At 43.1% G+C, this 21,258-nt stretch overlaps 4 protein-coding genes across 4 annotated transcripts; all 4 read right to left on the bottom strand.

Moving 5' to 3' along the window:
- Window positions 1-1,420: 1,420 nt before the first annotated feature.
- LOC110159861 (olfactory receptor 2A1/2A42-like) lies at window positions 1,421-2,386 on the bottom strand. Its single transcript, XM_020924465.2, has one exon. It carries the CDS (start codon window positions 2,384-2,386, stop codon window positions 1,421-1,423), a length of 966 nt encoding a protein of 321 aa, XP_020780124.2.
- A 4,310-nt stretch (window positions 2,387-6,696) lies between these two features.
- LOC110159859 (olfactory receptor 2A12-like) lies at window positions 6,697-7,662 on the bottom strand. Its single transcript, XM_020924463.2, has one exon. It carries the CDS (start codon window positions 7,660-7,662, stop codon window positions 6,697-6,699), a length of 966 nt encoding a protein of 321 aa, XP_020780122.2.
- Window positions 7,663-12,061: 4,399 nt separating this feature from the next.
- On the bottom strand, window positions 12,062-14,264 carry LOC110159858 (olfactory receptor 2A12-like). Its single transcript, XM_055148698.1, has 2 exons — window positions 14,103-14,264; window positions 12,062-13,027 (listed from the first exon to the last, which is right to left on the bottom strand). The coding sequence occupies exons 1-2, from the start codon at window positions 14,262-14,264 to the stop codon at window positions 12,062-12,064; spliced, it is 1,128 nt and encodes a 375-aa protein (XP_055004673.1).
- A 2,800-nt stretch (window positions 14,265-17,064) lies between these two features.
- Window positions 17,065-20,991, bottom strand: LOC110159857 (olfactory receptor 2A12-like). Its single transcript, XM_020924461.2, has 2 exons — window positions 20,956-20,991; window positions 17,065-18,003 (listed from the first exon to the last, which is right to left on the bottom strand). Exons 1-2 carry the CDS (start codon window positions 20,989-20,991, stop codon window positions 17,065-17,067), a joined length of 975 nt encoding a protein of 324 aa, XP_020780120.2.
- Between the last annotated feature and the right edge of the window lie 267 nt (window positions 20,992-21,258).

Raw genomic sequence — 21,258 nt, 5'->3', positions numbered from 1 at the left:
TGTGCATGCGCAAGAATGATCATCCAGTGCTTGAAGCACCGCTGGCAAGGATGAAATAGAACTAGTTTTAATCCCACTTTCTACTTACATCTGAAAGTTATACCAGTTCATTTTAGCAATAGGGTCCAGGTAGACTTAAGTCCTCTGCACTAGGCCCAGGTAAACTTTTACACCCAGAAACAAGCTTTGAGTTTTTCCTCACTCTCTCCGGTGTGGAGGTTTAGGCGAAAGTACAGGAGCTTGAAGCCATTAGCCAGTGTGTGAATCAAAATAAGAGCCAGTGAATAAGAAAATACTGTAAATATATTTGTTCACAGTTGACACATTGTGCTTGAACAGGCTTATTTAGCTTTAGGCTTACTTCGACTTTTGCCTTCTGTTCAAACAATCATCTCTGGCTCCTTCAAGGTCGAACCTTCATTCATTCACCTTCATCCATGATAAAATCACTTTGACACGTAATTGTCTGTATAATTTGTTAAAGTAAAATCTGATGTTTTTTAATATATATTTTTTATTTTTTATTATTAACCTACATTGTACCACATTTTATGAAAATAACCTATATACATGTGTTAATCATGCAAATGTAAATGGAACATAGACTACACGCATGAAATGACAGCTTCAACCATTTGTACCCATGAACACGTTGGCGGCTGCAGCAGCCATTATTCTCAAAACAAACAGCTTCAGGGTCTAGATTGTGTTACAACAGCTCAGATGAAGTAAAACACCTCAAATAGAACAGAGCCTCCTGAACATCTCACCCCCAGGGAAAGTTGATGACATCTGGTGTAAAGTATGAATACAGTCTATAGTGGAACACATTTATCTAGAACATTAGATTAGATGAACAGTGATGTTCTGATGGAGCTTTGAGCAGCAGAAGCATGATCCTCAGAGAAGATAAATCATTTTACTGTGTCCATGATCAGAGCATCTCAGTTTAGTTCCTGTTTAGTCAGTGCGTGTGGGACCAGTAGTAATAAGCAGGCACAGTTAGTAATGCTGTAATAGAATGGTAATAGATTATAAAGCACTACCCACCTCATATTCTTAATTATTTTACATAAGATTTGTGTAAGAAATTTTTTAAAAATATATTTAATGTGCACAAGAAACAAATAAGATTTTAGACAAGAGATATGCTGGGGACGCACACAGGCAGGTGAAGGCAACTCGGCGAGGCCTCGCAGGTCCTAATTGTAAATTGTGGCCACACATGAAGAGTGTGGTCATAGATGTGTCTCTTGTGTTTCAGTGCACACGGAAATAAATGGAAGTAAACATACACTCTCTGAAGTCTCTTTGTCCGACCACAAGTGCTGCAAGTGTGTGTTCTGTTTGTGTGTGTTCTGTTTGTGTGTGTTGTGTTTGTGTGTGTTCTGTTTGTGTGTGTTCTGTGTCATGGTGTGTGTTACTGTGTGTGAGTTCTGCTCCCTCTGCAGGACAGTAGGTATCGCCGCACTTCCTTGCTCTGTAGACCGTAGATGATCGGGTTTAGAGCTCCAGGCACGAGGTCTTTGAGCATAGCAAAGACCTTCCTCTCCTCCACCAGCCCTTGGACCCTCTGGAGCCCCACAACAACAACGGTGGAGAGCATCAGCAGCAGGTACACCAGCAGGTGTGTGGAGCAGGTCTGTAGAGCTTTTTTGTTCAGCTTGGAGCTCTGGTTTCTCACACAGACCACAGTGATCCTGAGGTAGGTGAAGAGCATGACGCAGATGGAGCTGCCAAACAGCACAACAGTGACAAACAGACCTAAGATGTTCTGGAGAAAAATGTTTTCACATGACAGTTTGAACAGAGATGCGTTTGAACAGTACATCCCGCTGATCACTGAGCGACATCGACTCAGCTGAAGTGTTGACCCAAAAAGGATGCTCGCCAGCAGCAAAGCCCAGCCCCACGCTAAAACTGTAAGTGTCACTATCATGCGGCCGCTCATGATGGTGTTGTACCGAAGCGGGTTACAGATTGCCACATAACGGTCAAACGCCATGGTCATAAGGATCGAGTATGAGGCCATACCGCTGAAGTGCATCAGGAATGCCTGCAGGATGCACGCTGACAGGTGCATCACCCGGTGCGTCGGCGGGCGCAGCAGGTCCATCAGCACCTGCGGAACAATCACTGTGTTCAACATGATGTCGTTTAACGTAAGTTGCACATACAGCAGGTACATGGGTGTGTGCAGTGCACGGTCAAGCGCTATGACCAGGGCAATGCTACCGTTGGCCACTAGCACCATGATGTACAGCAGCAGGAAGCAGACCAGCGCCACGAGGGACCAGCCTCCAGAGAGAAGGAAGCCCTCCACCTGCAGCCACGGCCCCACAGAGGAGAGCTGCTGCCAGGGCCCCACAGAGGAGAGGTTCTGCATCTGTAACACATGGACATCAGGGTTTAGACTTTATCACATCAAGAAGGAGACACTGACGCCCCATGTCTGCTCAGAAGCAAAAACAACTAGAAAAGCACTCAGAGAGCGCAGACCTCCGCCAAGGACTACCCCCATTTTTTATATAAATTGCGATAAAATCAGTCTTCTGGATCAGATCTGGATCAGCCTTTTGAATATGAAAGAGGATCCCATTGTCCATCCCTGAGTCAAATTTCATGGGGTTTGGTCAATAATTAACCGAGATATTGAGAAACAAGATTTTTGGCCCCATTTACCACAATGTTAACTAAAATTTCAAAGTGATCCAGAATCCAGGATTTCTTCCAGATCACCCCCAAAATGAAATCAGTTCTTCCTTTTCACATTTCCAACAAATCCTGAAAATTTCATCAAAATCGGTCCATAACTTTTTGAGTTATGTTGCTAACAGACAAACAAACAAACAAACAAACAAACAGACAAACGCCGGCAAAAACATAACCTCCTTGGCGGAGGTAAAAATAATGATAAGAAAGTGACAGAAAAATAAACAAAAACATTCCCACAAACACGTTTGTTTGTTCCCAAGAAGCTCGGAAAACTGCCCAACTCTGATTTAAAGGTAAAATATGTCACTTTCTGGAGGTGATACGTCACCTGCACGATTCCATGGAAAGTTAAAGCCATACATTGGAACATTCTCCACAGATATAGATACACTTTATGTCATACTGTGGAATATTATTATTAAAGAACACAGCTCTTTGACCTTTGACCCCTGTAGTGGGAGTTACTTGTGCTGGATATAAACGTAATGACTGAGAAAACTCCAGACTTCTCTCCTACACCAAACACTTTTTTACATCTGACTTTGAAAGAGATGGACTTGAACACATTTAGTCCAGAGATTTGATTTATTATTCACACAAGAATTATCCTCTTCACCTCCACTCCCTCAGAAGTACAACATGTGTCTGTAGTGTGTGTTTTAGGTTAGTTCATTTGACATTTGTAATAAAAAAAATATTGGAAAACATTTGTACTAAACTCAAAGTGCACCAGGAGAAATTATATTTTTTTAAAGTAACATTCACGTAGTCATAATCTCAGACACTCGAGGATTATTATGTCATAATTTGCACATTTTAAATCACAGTATTGATCTAAAACAACTTAACATCACCACAAAGCACCACATGCTGTTGGTCCCCTGCATATCACACTAGCAAACAGTAGATGTATATATATATTTTTTTTTAAGTATCAAAATGACTATGCAACACTGCGGTTGTATCACCAATTCAGAAAATAAAATTGGTGAATGAAGTACAGGACAGTGAGTGTATGCCAAAAATCTGGAGATTAAAGATTGTTCAAACATGAATGAATCACTCCAAATACAACTTCAGAGAGAAAGAAACAACTATAACATGGTTAAAAAAAATTAAAAGTCAACTTTATAGAATAGGAAGAAGGAAAAGGAATCGTTCAAAGAACCGACAATGAAAAAACATGAGAAATACACCATTGGATAATTTCTATAGTTCTCCAACCACACAAGAACACCAGAGCGCATCTGACAAACCACAACATCTGCAGATTAACTACAGACATTTCATTCTAACACTACAAGGATACAGGAGGATGGGAGGGCATCTGACACACAAGGGTACAGTATTTACCTTTGTCTCCAGAGTGTGTGTGTTAAACTGCAGCTGTGTTTTTATAGAAGAGCTTTGAGGAGACGTGACGTGTTTCTGGTCCAAGACTCCACTGGGCCTGTTCCACTTCTGTCCTCGTCACATTAAAGGGCCCATGTTCAGGAGTGTGGGACCCCCCAGTCAGGTGGGGGGGGGGGCTGTTCATATTAATCTATTACTCTTTTTTGATCTATGTTATAATGTTGTTTCTTCATCACAAACTGATTTGGAGTTGTGTTTTGTTTCATTCACATGTTTAACACACAAATAAGCATATTTAAGATAAGTTCTTCTCTCAAACTGAAAACACTCTCTTTCACCTTGTGATGTCATGTGGTAATACAGGAAGTGCTCCACTGTGTTTTTAAACTCCTTACACCTTCAGAATCATTTGGATAATTTCAACCCTGCAATTTCCAATCTCTACTGACATTAGGTAAAAGGAGCTGTTGACTCGACATCACAAGGTGGAAAAAAGCATTTTGTGCTTTGGAGATGTAGACAGACTTATAATAAAGTGTCACTCAATCGTGTGAATGAATTGAAACACACCCCCTGGTAAGTTTCGATGAAGAAACATTGTAACATGGGTCAATTTCCTGTAATCTAGGACCTTTAAAGGTGTTGAACCATAATATAACTAGATCATCATTTCACATTTGGTTCATTGTAAGCCTGAATACTCACCTAAAATAATAGTTTGAGTTAATACATGCATCACAAATTTTGGACTTCTGGTCATCACGCAATGCATACTGAGAAGGATTCTCCAAAAAAATTTGCATCAAACCTTCATGTTTGTTTTCCCAGTGGGATGCGTCTATTGTCAAAGTCGATCTTTTCAAGGCTTTTGAACCATATCACTTTTGTTTCTGGTTCTGATATTGTCATATTTTAGTTTTGGGATTCGGACATTGTAGTTGTGTGGTTGTTGGATCCTAACAGCGGAAAATGGGCTTCGGAAGTTTGTGAACTCCATAAATGCAAAAGGGGAATCAGATGTGTGTGACTGCAAACCTCTGTTCAAACTGTTTCTCTTCCCAACAGAATTGAAAAATAGTGAAAGGTGAAGGGGATGGGCAGGATTGATCCACAGGAAGGACCAAAAAGCTTAACTTTGGCTGCCTAAGAAATCATCCCGAGTTTGCAGCGAACATTTTGTTTGTGGAGCGCAACAAAACAAAATCTTGTTTGTTAAGCAAGAGGTGCAGAAGACAAACAGACTGAGCTGCACTTTCTTGTTCAACTTTACAGTAACATCACGTCTTGGTCTCTTTGAGGTGGAAGTTGTTTCTTGGTGAACAGCTGGTGGCTTTCACTTTGTCGTTGACTTTTTAAATTTGTAACCAAGGTTGAGCAAGGGATCAGGATTTTGCTTTGTTGGCGCTCCACATACAAAATATTTGCTGCAAACTCGGGATGATTTCTTAGGCAGCCAAAGGTTTCCTTTTTGGTCCTTCCTGTGGATCAATATTTTTTTCACACAAGACATTTCACTGGAACAAGAAGTACATTTTCAATTATGTCTTTATTTCAGAAAAGTGCATAACTGATCCACCTGATGACATCACAAGGTGTGTGTATGAGTGTTGTGAATTGTGCAGAGGCAAACTAAAGGTTAATTTCTCATTTTTATATGTATGATTTAACAATCGCACCAGACCATAATATAATAAGGATTCATCGTAGAGTGCCCCCTGGTGTTTATGTCAAATGTGAGAAGATGACCGTTCTGTTTTTCCTCAATTTAGAACTAGTCTTTGCCTACTCTGGATTTTTTATTTTTATTTTTTGCTTATGTTGCTGTGATTTTTATCTGCAGCGTTACATTGGAGTGAAGGACTAACTAAATGAGGAGAAGGAGCAGACTGAACTAACTGAACATTCCCTCCCACTCAACACTACTGGCTATAGTTGGACCAGTGTTCAGTGTTGAAATCTCCCCAGGGTCATTCCACGCCAAATCTCCGAATGCCCCTCCTCGACTATCTCAGATTTGACTGAAAAATTTCTAAGAGGTTCACACACTGTCCAATAGGAAATGTCCCAACTTTTAGCTATGATGAGTTCAAGGACGAGGTCAGTTAGCAAGTCCAGTGTCGGATTGGTGTCACTGGGGCCTCACCCTGGAGCCAGACCTGGCTGAGCTTGTGCGGGAGGTTAGGCCTTACCAACTAGACATAGTTGGCATCACCTCCACGCACAGCTTGGGCTCTGGAACCCAACTCTTGAGACAGGCTGGACTCTTCATTTCTTTAGCGTTGCCTGCGGGGAGCAGCTGCGGGCTGGTGTGGGCCTGATCATTGCCCCACAGCTCAGATGCTGTGTGTTGGAGGTGAAGGCAACTTTATTTCTTAAATAATTGTAATCTAGAAGGGTCCCATAATGTATCATCTAGTTGTAAACTGTGTGTGGGTGTGAAGAGTGTGGTCATAGATGTGTCTCTTGTGTTTCAGTGCACACGGCAATAAATGGAAGTAAACATACACTCTCTGAAGTCTCTTTGTCCGACCACAAGTGCTGCAAGTGTGTGTTCTGTTTGTGTGTGTTCTGTTTGTGTGCGTTCTGTGTGTGTGTTCTGTTTGTGTGTGTTCTGTGTCATGGTGTGTGTTACTGTGTGTGAGTTCTGCTCCCTCTGCAGGACAGTAGGTAGCGCCGCACTTCCTTGCTCTGTAGACCGTAGATGATCGGGTTTAGAGCTCCAGGCACGAGGTCTTTGAGCATAGCAAAGACCTTCCTCTCCTCCACCAGCCCTTGGACCCTCTGGAGCCCCACAACGGAGACAGTGGAGAGCAGCAGCAGCAAATACACCAGCAGGTGTGTGGAGCAGGTCTGTAGGGCTTTTCTGTTCAGCTTGGAGCTCTGGTTTCTCACACAGACCACAGTGATCCTGAGGTAGGTGAAAAGCATGACACTGATGGAGCCTCCAAGCAGCACAACAGTGACAAACAGACCTAAGATGTTCTGGAGAAAAGTGTTTTCACATGACAGTTTGAACAGAGATGCGTTTGAACAGTACAGCCCGTTGATCGTTGACCGACATCGACTCAGCTGAAGTGTCGACCCAAAAACGATGCTCATCAGCAGCAAAGCCCAGCCCCATGCAAACACCGTTAACAGCACTAACATGCGGCCACTCATGATGGTGGTGTACCGAAGCGGGTTACAGATCGCCATGTAACGGTCAAACGCCATGATCATAAGGATCGAGTATGACGCCGCAGTACTGAAGTGCACCAGGAACGCCTGCAGGATGCACGCTGACAGGTGCATCACCCGGTGCTTCGGCGGGCGCAGCAAGTCCATCAGCACCTGCGGCAAAATTGCAGAGTTCAACATGATGTCATTTAATGTAAGTTGCACAAACAGGAGGTACATGGGTGTGTGCAATGCACGGTCAAGCGCTATGACCACGGCAACGCTACCGTTGGCCACTAGCACCACGATGTACAGCAGCAGGAAGCAGACCAGCGCCACGAGGGACCAGCCTCCAGAGAGAAGGAAGCCCTCCACCTGCAGCCACGGCCCCACAGAGGAGAGCTGCTGCCAGGGCCCCACAGAGGAGAGGTTCTGCATCTGTAACACACGGACATCAGGGTTTAGACTTTGTCACGTCAGGAAGGAGACACTGACGCCCTGCTCAGCTGCAAAAACGATAAGAAAAAATAATGGTAAGAAAGTGACAGAATTTTTTTTTTCCCACAAATACATTTGTTTGTTTCCAGGAAGCTCAGAAAACTGCCCAACTCTGATTTAAAGGTAAAATATGTCACTTTCTGGAGGTGATACGTCACCTGCACGATTCCATGGAAAATTAAAGCCATACATTGGAACATTCTCCACAGATATAGATACACTTTATGTCATTCTGTGGAATATTATTATAAAGGAACACAGCTCTTTGACCTTTGACCTGCATAATGGGAGTTACTTGTGCTGGATATAAACATAATGATTGAGAAAACTCCAGACTTCTCTCCTACACCAAACACTTTTTTACATCTGACTTTGAAAGAGATGGACTTGAACACATTTAGTCCAGAGTTTTGATTTATTATTCACACAAGAATTATCCTCTTCACCTCCACTCCCTCAGAAGTACAACATGTGTCTGTAGTGTGTGTTTTAGGTTAGTTCATTTGACATTTGTAATAAAAAAAAATACATTGGAAAACATTTGTACTAAACTCAAAGTGCACCAGGAGAAATTATATGTTTTTAAAGTAACATTCACGTAGTCATAATCTCAGACACTCGAGGATTATTACGTCATAATTTGCACATTTTAAATCACAGTATTGATCTAAAACAACTTAACATCACCACAAAGCACCACATGCTGTTGGTCCCCTGCATATCACACTAGCAAACAGTAGATGTATATATTTTTTTTTTTAAGTATCAAAATGACTATGCAACACTGCGGTTGTATCACCAATTCAGAAAATAAAATTGGTGAATGAAGTACAGAACAGTGAGTGTATGCCAAAAATCTGGAGATTAAAGATTGTTCAAACATGAATGAATCACTCCAAATACAACTTCAGAGAGAAAGAAACAACTGTAACATGGTTAAAAAAAATTAAAAGTCAACTTTATAGAATAGGAAGAAGGAAAAGGAATCGTTCAAAGAACCGACAATGAAAAAACATGAGAAATACACCATTGGATAATTTCTATAGTTCTCCAACCACACAAGAACACCAGAGCGCATCTGACAAACCACAACATCTGCAGATTAACTAGAGACATTTCATTCTAACACTACAAGGATACAGGAGGATGGGAGGGCATCTGACACACAAGGTTACAGTATTTACCTTTGTCTCCAGAGTGTGTGTGTTAAACTGCAGCTGTGTTTTTATAGAAGAGCTTTGAGGAGACGTGACGTGTTTCTGGTCCAAACTCCACTGGGCCTGTTTCCTCATCACAAACATCACAAACTGAGCTCTTTTGTCTCACAGCAAGAAGGTCTTGGGTTTCATTCTGGGGCGGTTCGGAGCTTTTCTGTGTGAAGTTTGCATATTTTCCCTGGTTTCATCTACCACTAAAAATATGAACAATAGGGGCCCCAGTGGGACCAGGACTCTTCTGAAAGAAAATTTTTATTCCAGCAGGAGCATCTTAAATAAATGTCAAAATAAACAGACAAATCCTGCAGATTTTTAGGCTTCTCTCAAACTGAAAATGCTCTGTTCCACCTTGTGATGTGATGTAGTCATACAGGAAGTGCTCCATTGTGTTTTTAAACTCCATACACCTTCAGAATCAGTTGGATAATTTCAGCCCTGCAATTTCCAATCTCTACTGACATTAGGTATAAGGAGCTGTTGACTCGACATCACAAGGTGGACAAAAGCATTTTGTGCTTTGGAGATGTAGACAAACTAATAAAGTGTTACTCAAACATGTGAATGGATTGAATCACACCTCCTGGTAAGTTTTGGTGAGGAAACATTATAACATGAGTCAGTTTTACATATTATAGGACCTTTAAAGAGACTTTAAAGAAGCAGTGACGGCATGCTGGTGTGAGCTCACTGCTCCACAGCTCAGCTGGTGTGTGTTGGAGTTCATCCCGGTGAATGAGAGGGTCGTGTCCCTGCACTTTCAGGTCAGGGACAGGTCTTTCACTGTTGTGTTGGCCTACGGGCCGAAGAGCAGTGCAGAGTAATCGGCCTTCTTGGAGTCCCTGGGAGGCGTACTAGACAGTGCACTGACCGGGGACTCCATTGTTCTACTGGGGGACTTCAATGCCCACATGGGCAAAGATAGTGATCGGGAAGAATAGTCTCCCTGATCTGAACCCGAGCAGTGTTCTTTTTTTGGACTTCTGTGCTAGTCACAGTTTGTTCATAATGAACATCATGTTCAAGCACAAGGGTGTCCATCAGTGCACATGGCACCAGGAACATCCTAGGCAGGAGATCGATGATTGACTTTTCTCTCATGTCATCTGACCTCCAACTGCGTGTCTTAGACACTTGGAGAGAGAGAGGGGCTGAGCTGTCAGCTGATCACCACCTGGTTGTGAGTTGTATCTGCTGGCAGAGGAGGAAGCCAGAAAGACCTAGCAGACCCAAACGTGTAGTGAGGGTCTGTTGGGAACATCTGGCAGAGCCCTCTGTCAGAGGGACCTTCTACTTGCACATCTGGGAGAGCTTCTCTCAGATTCTGAGGGAAACTAGGGACATGGAGTCCAATTTGGCTATGTTTTCGGACTCTACTGTCAATGCGGCCACTGGTAGATGTGGTTGTAAGGTCTGTGGTGCCAGTGGCGGTATCAGTCCCCGAACCCAATGATGGGCATTAGAAGTAAGGGATGCCGTCAGGCTGAAGAAGGAGTCCTGTTGAGCCTTGCTGGCTCGGAGGACACCTGAGGTAGTAGACGGCTACCGGCAGACCAAGCGTGCTGAGAGGCAAAAACTCAGAGCTGGGAGGAGTTCGCGGAGGCCATGGAGGGCACTGTCGGTCAACTCAAAGAAATTCTGGCAAACCATTCGGCGCCTAAGGAAGGGAAGCAGTGCTTCACCAACACTGTTTACAGTGCGGGGGGAGAGCTGTTGACCACAACTGGGGACGTTGTCCGGCAGTGGAAGGAATACTTTGAGGAGCTCCTCAATCCCAATATCATGTCTTCCAAGGAGGAAGCCGAGGCTGGAGACTCGGAGGTGGACTCGTCCATCACCCTGTCTGAAGTCACTAAGGTGGTTGGCAAGCTCCTTGGTGGCAAGGCTCCAGGGGTGGGTGAGATCCGTCGTGAAAGTATCTTAAGTCTCTGGATGTTGTGGGTCTTGGCTGACACGTCTCTGCAACATCGCGAGCCGGTTGGGGACAGTATCTCTAGACTGGCAAACAGGGGTGGGGGTCCCTCTATATAAGAAAGGAGACCAGAGGGTGTGTTCCAACTACAGGGGAATCACACTTCTCAGCCTCTTCGGTAAGGTCTATTCCAGGGTACTGGAGAGGAGAATACGACTGATAGTCGAACCTCGGATCCAGGAGGAGCAGTGTGGTTTTCATCCCAGTTGTGGAACACTGGACCAGCTCTACACTCTCCATCGGGTGCTCGAGGGTTCATGGGAGTTTGGCCTAACAGTCCACATGTGCTTTGTGGATCTGGAGAAGGCATTCGACTGTGTCCCTTGTGGTGTCCTGTGGGGGGTGCTCTGGAAGTATGGGGTTTGGGGCCCTTTACTAAAGGCTAAAGTTAGATTGTGTTACAACAGCTCAGATAAAGTCAAACACAACCTCAAACAGAACAGAGCCTCCTCTGAGCATCTCACTCCCAGGGAAAGTTGATGATATCAGGTGTAAAGTATAAATACAGTCTATAGTGAAACATTATCTAGAACATTAGATTAGATGAACAGTGATGTTTTGATGGAGCTTTGACCAGCAGAGCAATGACCCTCAGAAGATAAATCATTTTACTGTGTCCATGATCAGAGCATCTCAGTTTAGTTCCTGTTTAGTCAGTACGTGTGGGACCAGTAGTAATAAGCAGGCACAGTTAGTAATGCGGTAGTAGAATGGTAATAGATTGTAAAGCACTACCCACCTCATATTCTTAATTATTTTATATAAGATTTGTGTAAGAAACATTTTATTTATTTATATTTAATGTGCACAAGAAACAAATACGATTTTAGACAGAAGATATGACGCACAGGCAGGTGAAAGCAACCCGGGGGGCCTCACAAGTTCTAATTGTAAATTGTGGCCACACGTGAAGAGTGTGGTCATAGATGTGTCTCTTGTGTTTCAGTGCACACAGCAATAAATGGAAGTAAAAATACACTCTCTGAAGTCTCTTTGTCCGACCACAAGTGCTACACGTGTGTGTTCTGTTTGTGTGTGTTCTGTTTGTGTGTTCTATGTGTGTGTTCTGTGTGTGTGTGTGTGTGTGTTCTGTTTGTGTGTGTTGTGTTTGTGTGTGTTCTGTTTGTTTGTGTGTTCTGTGTCATGGTGTGTGTTACTGTGTGTGAGTTCTGCTCCCGCTGCAGGACAGTAGGTAGCGCCGCACTTCCTTGCTCTGTAGACCGTAGATGATCGGGTTTAGAGCTCCAGGCACGAGGTCTTTGAGCATAGCAATGACCTTCCTCTCCTCCACCAGCCCTTGGACCCTCTGGAGCCCCACAACGGAGACAGTGGAGAGCAGCAGCAGCAAATACACCAGCAGGTGTGTGGAGCAGGTCTGTAGGGCTTTTTTGTTCAGCTTGGAGCTCTGGTTTCTCACACAGACCACAGTGATCCTGAGGTAGGTGAAGAGCATGACACAGATGGAGCCAGAGAGCAGCAGAGCAATGATGACCAGAGCTAAGATGTTCTGGAGAAAAGTATTTTCACATGACAGTTTATACAAAGATGGGTTTGAACAGTACAGCCCATTGATCATTGAGTGACATCGACTCAGCCGAAGCGTCGCACCAAAAACGATGCTCACCACCACCAGAGCCCCACCCCACGATAACACCGTTAACAGCACTAACATGCGGCCGCTCATAATAGTGTTGTACCGAAGTGGGTTACAGATTGCCACGTAACGGTCAAAGGCCATGGTCATAAGGACTGTGTATGATGCCGTACTGCTGAAGTGCACCAGGAACGCCTGCAGGATGCACGCTGACAGGTGCATCACCCGGTGCTTCGGCGGGCGCAGCAGGTCCACCAGCACTTGCGGCAAAATTGCCGAGTTCAACATGACATCGTTTAATGTAAGTTGCACAAACAGCAGGTACATGGGTGTGTGCAGTGCACGGTCACACGCTATGACCACAGCAATGCTACCGTTGGCCACTAGTACCACGATGTACAGCAGCAGGAAGCAGACCAGCGCCACAAGGGACCAGCCTCCAGAGAGAAGGAAGCCCTCCACCTGCAGCCACGGCCCCACAGAGGAGAGGTTCTGCCAGGGCCCCACAGAGGAGACGTTCTGCATCTGTAACACACAGACACAGGGGTTTAGTGTGAGAGTTACCTGTGCTGCATTTCAAACAGAAAGTGATCATGGACATGCTTACTCTAATTCACTTTACATTTAAAATCCATTGCCTGGGGTTTTTATTTCAGCAGTCCTGCTCCGGATTGGCTCTTTGTTTGCTATGATACTCGGAATTTCAAATATGGAGCTTGGCTCCAAATTCGCCCCTATGACCACCAGCCTCAACGAGCTTCATATGACTGGTCCACTTCTTTAAACAGTACATGATTTAGTCCAATGCTTTGTGTTAATCTCCCATTTTTTGTTTTCCTCCTCTGAATTATAAACAGAACACAAGAATCATCCTCTTAAAACTTGTTCACCTTCACTCTCTCAGAGAAGTACAACATGTGTCTGTAGTGTGTGTTTTAGGGTAGTTCGTTTGTCATTTGTAATTTAAAAACTTAATTAAGTTCAAACTTCAAAAGTTCAAATTTCAAAAAGTTTATTGTCAATTCTTCATACGAAACATACGAAGAATTTAAACTGTGTTTCTCACTCCCAAGCGTATAAATAAATAATAATAAATGGAAAAGTCCAAATGTTCTCTTTAGGGAGACACAGATTTGTAGCTTCCTGGCAGCCTGGTGGGTAGAGAGGGGAGAGAGTTCAGCATCCTAACAGCCTGGTGGATGAAGCTGTTGGTGAATCTGGTGGTGCAGGAACGAAGGCTCCTGAGGGCAGGAGGCTGAACAGATTTTATGTGGCGTGACTTGCATCACTCAAAACTGTGATGGCTTTGCAGGTGAGGTGAGTGGTGTATGTGCGGGCGAGGCAGGTGGTGTATGTGCGGGCAAGGCGGGTGGTGTATGTGCGGGTGAGGCGGGTGGTAGTTCAGGACTCTCCTGTCATGGTCAATGCAGCTTCCACCCCACACAGTGAATGCTGAGGTGCTCTCAGCGCTTCCTTTGTAGAATACTCTGTAGTGATGATGGTGGTGCGGCTTTTGTCCGCTTGAGATTTTGCAGTAAGTAGAGGGGCTGCTGGGCTTTCTTCACCAGTGATGCAGTGTTGGTGGTCCAGGAGTGCTCACTGATGTGCACCCCGTGGAATTTTGTTGGGTGTGGCCTCTCTGGAAGTTGTCAACAATCTCCTTAGTCTTACTGACATTCTGCTGGAAGCCTCTACAACACATGGTCAGAAGGTCGACCTCTTTCCTGTAGTGAGTCTTGTCGCCCACGATGATGAGACCCATCAGAGTTGTGTCGTAATCTTAATCACAAAAGTCCGATTAATCTCTTATTCGTTTGACATTAGAAAAATAAATAAATAAATACAAATCTGCTTCTCACTAGTGTAATGTGCAGCTGTCTATGGGTAGAGTCGACCTCTTTGTTTTGATGGTGTTTACAGTAACGTCAGCTCCCACTGGGCACCGCAGTTTTCTAACGTGGAAATCAGCGTAGTTGCTTCTTTTACTGAGTTGTTTTAGATCAGTGTTACTATTTAAAATGTCCATCATAGTGATCCACAGGTATCATGGATTATAACTACAGACCAGACATAAACACAACAGGTCTGCTCTCAGATGTTATTTTTAAGTACACTTTATGTACTGTATATTTAACAATGACAAGTACACTAATCCCACTTTATTCAAACCAACATGAGACACTAACAGAAATGTGGAGGTGTAGTTTATATCAAGAGTTTACATTCTTTCCTTCGGCTCTTTCATGGGATATAAATCTTTTGGATTGGTTCAAGTTATTATTATAATTCCACCTATACTGACGCACACAGTTCCTACTACAACAATCCATGAGCCTGACATGAAAGCGCTCTGGGTCTGCTGCATGGTAAATTTCTATTCAAAAACCTATCAAATGGAAGTACAGGTACAAAGGCGTTGTTAATTGCAAACTGGGCAGAGAAGAGTTTCATATCACAGAAGCAGCTCAACCTTAAATGCAAAACATGTCACAGCGAGCACCGAAACTGTTGGAGCTGTTGGCAGGAGCAGTTCTGGTCCAAGTACAAACAAGAGGTGTCAGCAGACCAAGCTCGAACAAACGACGGGCTTCAGGAAGTCATAAGTAAATGAGTAAGGCAAATATTGTTATGCGATTAATCGAGATAAATTCATTACAAAGCCCGTAATTATTGATATTAATTGTTTAAATCAAGTCCCAGCCCTAATTGTTTCATTTGAGGAGACGTGATGTGTTTTGGATCCAGACTGGGCCCGTTTCACATATGTCCTCATCACATTAAATGGCACAATCTACTGATTTATTTCATTTCTGATCTGTTATAATGTTTTCCTCATCATAAACATACCTGGAGCCGTTCAAAGTGCTTACTCTTTTTTATATTTAGTTACATGACAAAACCCAATGTGAGATCTTATTTTATCTACAAACTAATCACAGACAGAAATGAACCAAGCTCAGATTTGATTAAACTGTTCAGAGACTGACAGAGAATGGAGCATGTCTACCTTTTTCAAATCATTCATAAACTAAAGTAAACATTTTCTATCAGTGGCTGCATAACTACGTGGCGCTGCTGAGTCCTACTTATGTTACCGATAAATAAAAAGAAATTGGAGAAGGGAGCAGTGGGTGCATGCCGACAATATGGAGATTAAAAATTGTTCAAACATGCATGAATCAGTCCAAATACAACTTCAGAGGGTCAATGAGAAGGAAACAACTATAACATGGTTAAAAGCTCTGAAAAGTCGACTTTGCAAAATAGGTCTGTTCTAACATGAGAAATACATCAGTGGATCAGCAGCTCGTCTGTCAGTAGAAGGTGCAGACAGAGCAGAGTCAGTGTTCTGCATCTTTCTCTGGTGTTTTCATCATTTTCATCTACAAGAATCAAATTCACATACATTTTTTTCTTCTATATTTCTATATTTCTCTAACCACAGCAGAATATCAGAGAGCATCTGACAAACAACAACATCTGCAGATTAACGAGAGACATTTCATTCTAACACTACAAGGATACAGGAGGATGGGAGGGCATCTGACACACAAGGGTACAGTATTTACCTTTGTCTCCAGAGTGTGTGTGTTAAACTGCAGCTGTGTTTTTATAGAAGAGCTTTGAGGAGACGTGACGTGTTTCTGTTCCACTTCTGTCCTCGTCACATTAAAGGGCCCATGTTCAGGGCTGTGGGACGGTGTGGATTTTTTTTTTGGATCTATGTCATAATGTTGATTCCTCATCACAAACTGAGCTTTCATCTCACAGCAAGAAGATCTTGGGTTTGCTTCTGGGGCAGTTCAGAGCCTTTCTGTTTGAAGGTTCCATATTTACCATTAAAACATGTACAATGGGCTCCCCTGTGGGACCAGGACTCTTCTGAAAGAAACTCTTAATTTCAGCAGACTCATCTTAAATAAATGTCAAAATAAACAGACAAATCCTCCAGATTTTTTGTTATTCTCTCAAACAGAAAACACACACAGGACGTGCTCCACTGTGTTTTTAAACTCCATACACCTTCAGAATCATTTGGGTAATTTCAGCCCTGCAATTTTCCAATCTCTACTTAGGTAAAAGAAGCTGCTGACTCAACATCACAAGGTGGAAATAAGCATTTTGTGGTTTGGAGATGCAGACAGACTAATAATAAAGTGTCACTCAAATGTGTGAATGAATCAAAACACACCTCCATTGGATATGGAGGGGCTGATCTTCATCCCAGCCGCTTCATACTCCCCTGCACACCTCCCCAGTGCATGTTGCAGGTCCTGGTTCAATAGGACAACATCTGCAAACAGCAGAGATGTGATCCTCTGGTCCCCAAACTGGACCAGTATGAACACAGTCCATGGTGGGACATATTTATCTAGAACATTAGATTAGTTTAACAGTGATGTTCTGATGGAGCATTGAGCAGCAGAGCCATGAGTCTCAGAGAAGATAAATCATTTTACTGTGTTCTTGATCAGAGCATCTCAGTTTAGTTTCTGTTTAGACACTACAGGTATTTTGTGTTCTCTGTGAGTGTTTGTGTGTGTTTTGTGTCATGGTGTGTGTTACTGTGTGTGAGTTCTGCTCCCGCTGCAGGACAGTAGGTAGCGCCGCACTTCCTTGCTCTGTAGACCGTAGATGATCGGGTTTAGAGCTCCAGGCACGAGGTCTTTGAGCAGAGAGATGATCTTCTTCCCCTCCACCAGCAGTTGGACCCTCTGGAGCCCCACGATGGAGAGACCGGAGAGCATCAGCAGCAGGTACACCAGCAGGTGTGTGGAGCAGGTCTGTAGAGCTTTTCTGTTCAGCTTGGAGCTCTGGTTTCTCACACAGACCACAGTGATCCTGAGGTAGGTGAAGAGCATGACACAGATGGAGCCGCCGAGCACCAGAGCAGTGATGATCAGAGCCAAGATGTTCTGGAGAAAAATGTTTTCACATGAGAATTTGAACAGAATCGGGTTTGAACAGTACAGCCCCTCGATCACTGAGCGACATCGACTCAGCCAAAGTGTTGAACCAATAACGATGGTCACCACCACCACAGCCCCGCCCCACGATAACACCGTTAGTGTCACTAACATGCGGCCGCTCATGATGGTGTTGTACCGAAGCGGGTTACAGATTGCCACATAACGGTCAAACGCCATGGTCATAAGTACGGTGTATGATGCCGTACTGCTGACATGCACCAGGAACGCCTGCAGGATGCACGCTGACAGGTGCATCACCCGGTGCTTCGGGGGGCGCAACAGGTCCATCAGCACCTGCGGCAAAATTGCAGAATTCAACATGACGTCGTTTAATGTAAGTTGCACAAACAGGAGGTACATGGGTGTGTGCAGTGCACGGTCAAGCGCTATGACCACAGCAACGCTACCGTTGGCCACTAGCACCACGATGTACAGCAGCAGGAAGCAGACCAGCGCCACGAGGGACCAGCCTCCAGAGAGAAGGAAGCCCTCCACCTGCAGCCACGGCCCCACAGAGGAGAGGTTCTGCATCTGTAACACATGGACACAAGGGTTTAGACTTTGTCACATCAGGAAGGAGACACTGACGCCTCGTTTCTACTCAGAAGCAAAAACGATAACAAACAATCATACTACTGAAGTGACAGAAAAAAAAAAACTTTTCCACAAACACTATGTTTCCAGGAAGCTCAGAAAACTGCCCAACTCTGATTTAAAAGTACAATATGTCACTTTCTGGAGGTGACACGTCACCTGCACGATTCCATGGAAAATTAAAGCCATACATTGGAACATTCTCCACAGATATAGATACACTTTATGTCATACTGTGGAATATTATTATAAAGGAACACAGCTCTTTGACCTTTGACCTGCGTAGTGGGAGTTACTTGTGCTGGATATAAACATAATGATTGAGAAAACTCCAGACTTCTCTCCTACTCCAAACACTTTTTTACATCTGACTTTGAAAGAGATGGACTTGAACACATTTAGTCCAGAGTTTTTGCTTTATTCTTCCATATTTAGTTTTCCTCCTCTGTTTATGAACAGAACACAAGAATTATCCTCTTAAACCTCGTTCACCTCCACTCCCTCAGAAGTACAACATGTGTCTGTAGTGTGTGTTTTAGGTTAGTTCATTTGACATTTGTAATTAAAAACTACATTGGAAAACATTTGCATCGAACTCAAAGTGCACCAGGAGAAATTATATTTATTTAAAGTAACATTCATGTTGCCTACTTTACTCTTGTGCTCATATATGTGATGGTTAAGGTAGACCCACAGTGCTTGTGTCTGCTCTATAGTCATAATCTCAGACACTTGTGGATTACCAAAATGACTACGTGACACTGCTGAATCCTATTTGTATCACCGGTTAAGAAAATTAAATTGGAGAACGAAGTACAGAACAGTGGGTGTATGCCAGAAATCTGGAGATTAAAGATTGTTCAAACATGCATGAATCACTCCAAATACAACTTCAGAGGGTCAATGAGAAAGAAACAACTAAAACATGGTTAAAAACTCTGAAAAGTCGACTTTTTAGAATATGTCTGCTGTAAGGAATCGTTCAAAAACCGACAATGAATAAAACTTGAGAAATACACGACTGGATCAGCAGCTCGTCTGTCAGTAGAAGGTGCAGACAGAGCAGAGTCAGTGTTCTTTCTCTGGAATCAAATTCACATGTTTTTTTCCCCTGATCATTTCTATATTTCTCCAACCAGAAAATGTATTCATTTTTTATTTTGAGAAACAATAATTATGCACATATTACATACACATTGTAAACAACAGAAAAGCACATTACTCGAAAAGGAGTGGGAAGAAAAAACTTATATTAACTCGCCTCTGTTCATGAGTTTCACAAATGATGTAGTTTCTTATGCACATTGATCACAGAACTTTACAAATATTTACATATAGTAAATAAATTTCATACATGCAAACTAATAATAATGACAAAGAAGGCACAAAATGTATACAAAATAAAAGGTAATGTTAAAGAAAAGCATGTGTTTAGGTAATAGTCGTGTTTTACTTGTGAAGACAATATATCTAGTCTCATAAGTATTTTTGTAAGATTTGATTTTTATATTGTTTTTTGAAGTGCACCAAGTTAGTACAAGCTTTCATATGGTCGTCTGAACTGTTCCATAAGTCTGCTCCTCATCTGCTAACACACTTTGCTTTTGAGAGCGGTCCCAGAGAATTGTTTTTTAAAATTAATTTGACCTCTCAGGGTGAAGAACAGTTTTTGAATGTTATCTGGGAGCAGGTTGAGTTTCACTTTAAATAAGATTTGGCATGTTTTTAAATTGTATCAGGTCCCCAAATTTCAGTATCTTTGATTGTTAAAAAAGTGCAAATGTAGTAGCTGCAGCACACTGTCTCCTTAGCTCCACAGCAGTAGATGTAGTAGTTGCTGTAGCACCTGGGAATATCTAGTAGAGCATCTGACAAACCACAACATCTGCAGATTAACTAGAGACATTTCATTCGAACACTACAAGGATACAGGAGGATGGGAGGGCATCTGACACACAGAGATACAGGAGGATGGGAGGGCTTTTGTCTACCTACCTTTGTCTCCAGAGTGTGTGTGTTAAACTGCAGCTGTGTTTTTATAGAAGTGCTTTGAGGAGACGTGACGTGTTTCTGTTCTACTTCTGTCCTCGTCACATTAAAGGGCCCATATTCAGTTGCATCTTTCATTACACAACATGTACTGCAGGCCCACCAACATGATTTGTACCCAGGGCCCAGAGCTTAGTGCTACACCCCTGTTCAAATTACTCTATTACTCTTTTTTGGTCTATGTCATAATGTTGTTTCCTCATCACAAACTGAGCTTTCGTCTCACAGCAAGAAGGTCTTGGGTTTGATTCTGCTGCACAGGTTTCATCTGCCACTAAAAACATGGACAATAGACTATCATCACGCTGATACGTAGTACTTCTGCATTCAGTGATCTTTGTGCATGCCTACTTCCGGTGAATTGTCACTCTGGTGATTGAACTCATGATGGACGAACCGAAGTTGGTTACATAGACTACATCCCTCATAAATTTACTGAAAATATCCTTTTCCGATGTACATTGATCAACATTCAATCACAGCCCGCTCCAAAGTGGACAACAGATACAGTTTATTTTCTGAAAATTTCACCTACGACTATGAAGGTGAGTGGCTACTAGCTAACGTAACTTTTGAATGGTTACACATTGCTATTCTGACATACCATCACTCCGATATTGACGTGTTATTGTCAGAATAGTGGCATTTCCATTTTTTATCAAACGTCCCTGCACTCCGACATTTCTTTTTCCTTTGGTCAAAATGGTGGAATCCTATTGTTGAAGGCACCACTGTGCGTAACTGTCCTGGTACTGCGAGTGCAGCCGAGCAGCGCGGCTACAAGGGACAGATGCGTAAGAATTTGGAACTTTTATGAATGAAGAGATTACGGGGCGTTACCTGACACTGCAGGTGGAAGCGCGCGGTGATGCACATTTGGCTCAAGGCGCGATGATGGCCAAGCAGAGAAACTACGAAAAACTGAATTGTGTGACAATTTGGACATTTTTGTGAATGAACAGGGGCAGGAGACATTCATTACCTGTCGCCAAAGAATAGAATGCCCTGTGAAGCTCAGTGTGTGGCGAGAGAGAAGTGGTGCCGGGCTCGCAGTCAGATAGACACTAAAAAGATCAATATTTAGGAATCTGGATATTTTCATGAATAAGGGCTAAAAGATTAGAATTATACCTGGTCATAGAG

The sequence above is a fragment of the Boleophthalmus pectinirostris genome, unplaced genomic scaffold (genome assembly GCF_026225935.1).
Source record: "Boleophthalmus pectinirostris isolate CB_2022bp ecotype Guang Dong unplaced genomic scaffold, ASM2622593v1 HiC_scaffold_12, whole genome shotgun sequence".
NCBI lineage: Eukaryota > Metazoa > Chordata > Actinopteri > Gobiiformes > Gobiidae > Boleophthalmus > Boleophthalmus pectinirostris.
Note: the sequence above shows the minus strand (reverse complement) of the source record. Positions and strands in the feature narration are given on the sequence as shown.

Coding starts and splice junctions, on each gene's coding strand:
- LOC110159861 (XM_020924465.2), bottom strand. CDS start 2,386: ATGCAGAACCTCTCCTCTGTGGGGCCCTGGCAGCAGCTCTCCTCTGTG.
- LOC110159859 (XM_020924463.2), bottom strand. CDS start 7,662: ATGCAGAACCTCTCCTCTGTGGGGCCCTGGCAGCAGCTCTCCTCTGTG.
- LOC110159858 (XM_055148698.1), bottom strand. CDS start 14,264: ATGGGTCTCATCATCGTGGGCGACAAGACTCACTACAGGAAAGAGGTC. Junction 13,028..14,102: donor ATTCCACGGGGTGCACATCA/GTGAGCACTCCT, acceptor TGTGTGTTACAG/ATGCAGAACGTCTCCTCTGT.
- LOC110159857 (XM_020924461.2), bottom strand. CDS start 20,991: ATGTGCATCACCGCGCGCTTCCACCTGCAGTGTCAG. Junction 18,004..20,955: donor GCTTCCACCTGCAGTGTCAG/GTAACGCCCCGT, acceptor CATGTGTTACAG/ATGCAGAACCTCTCCTCTGT.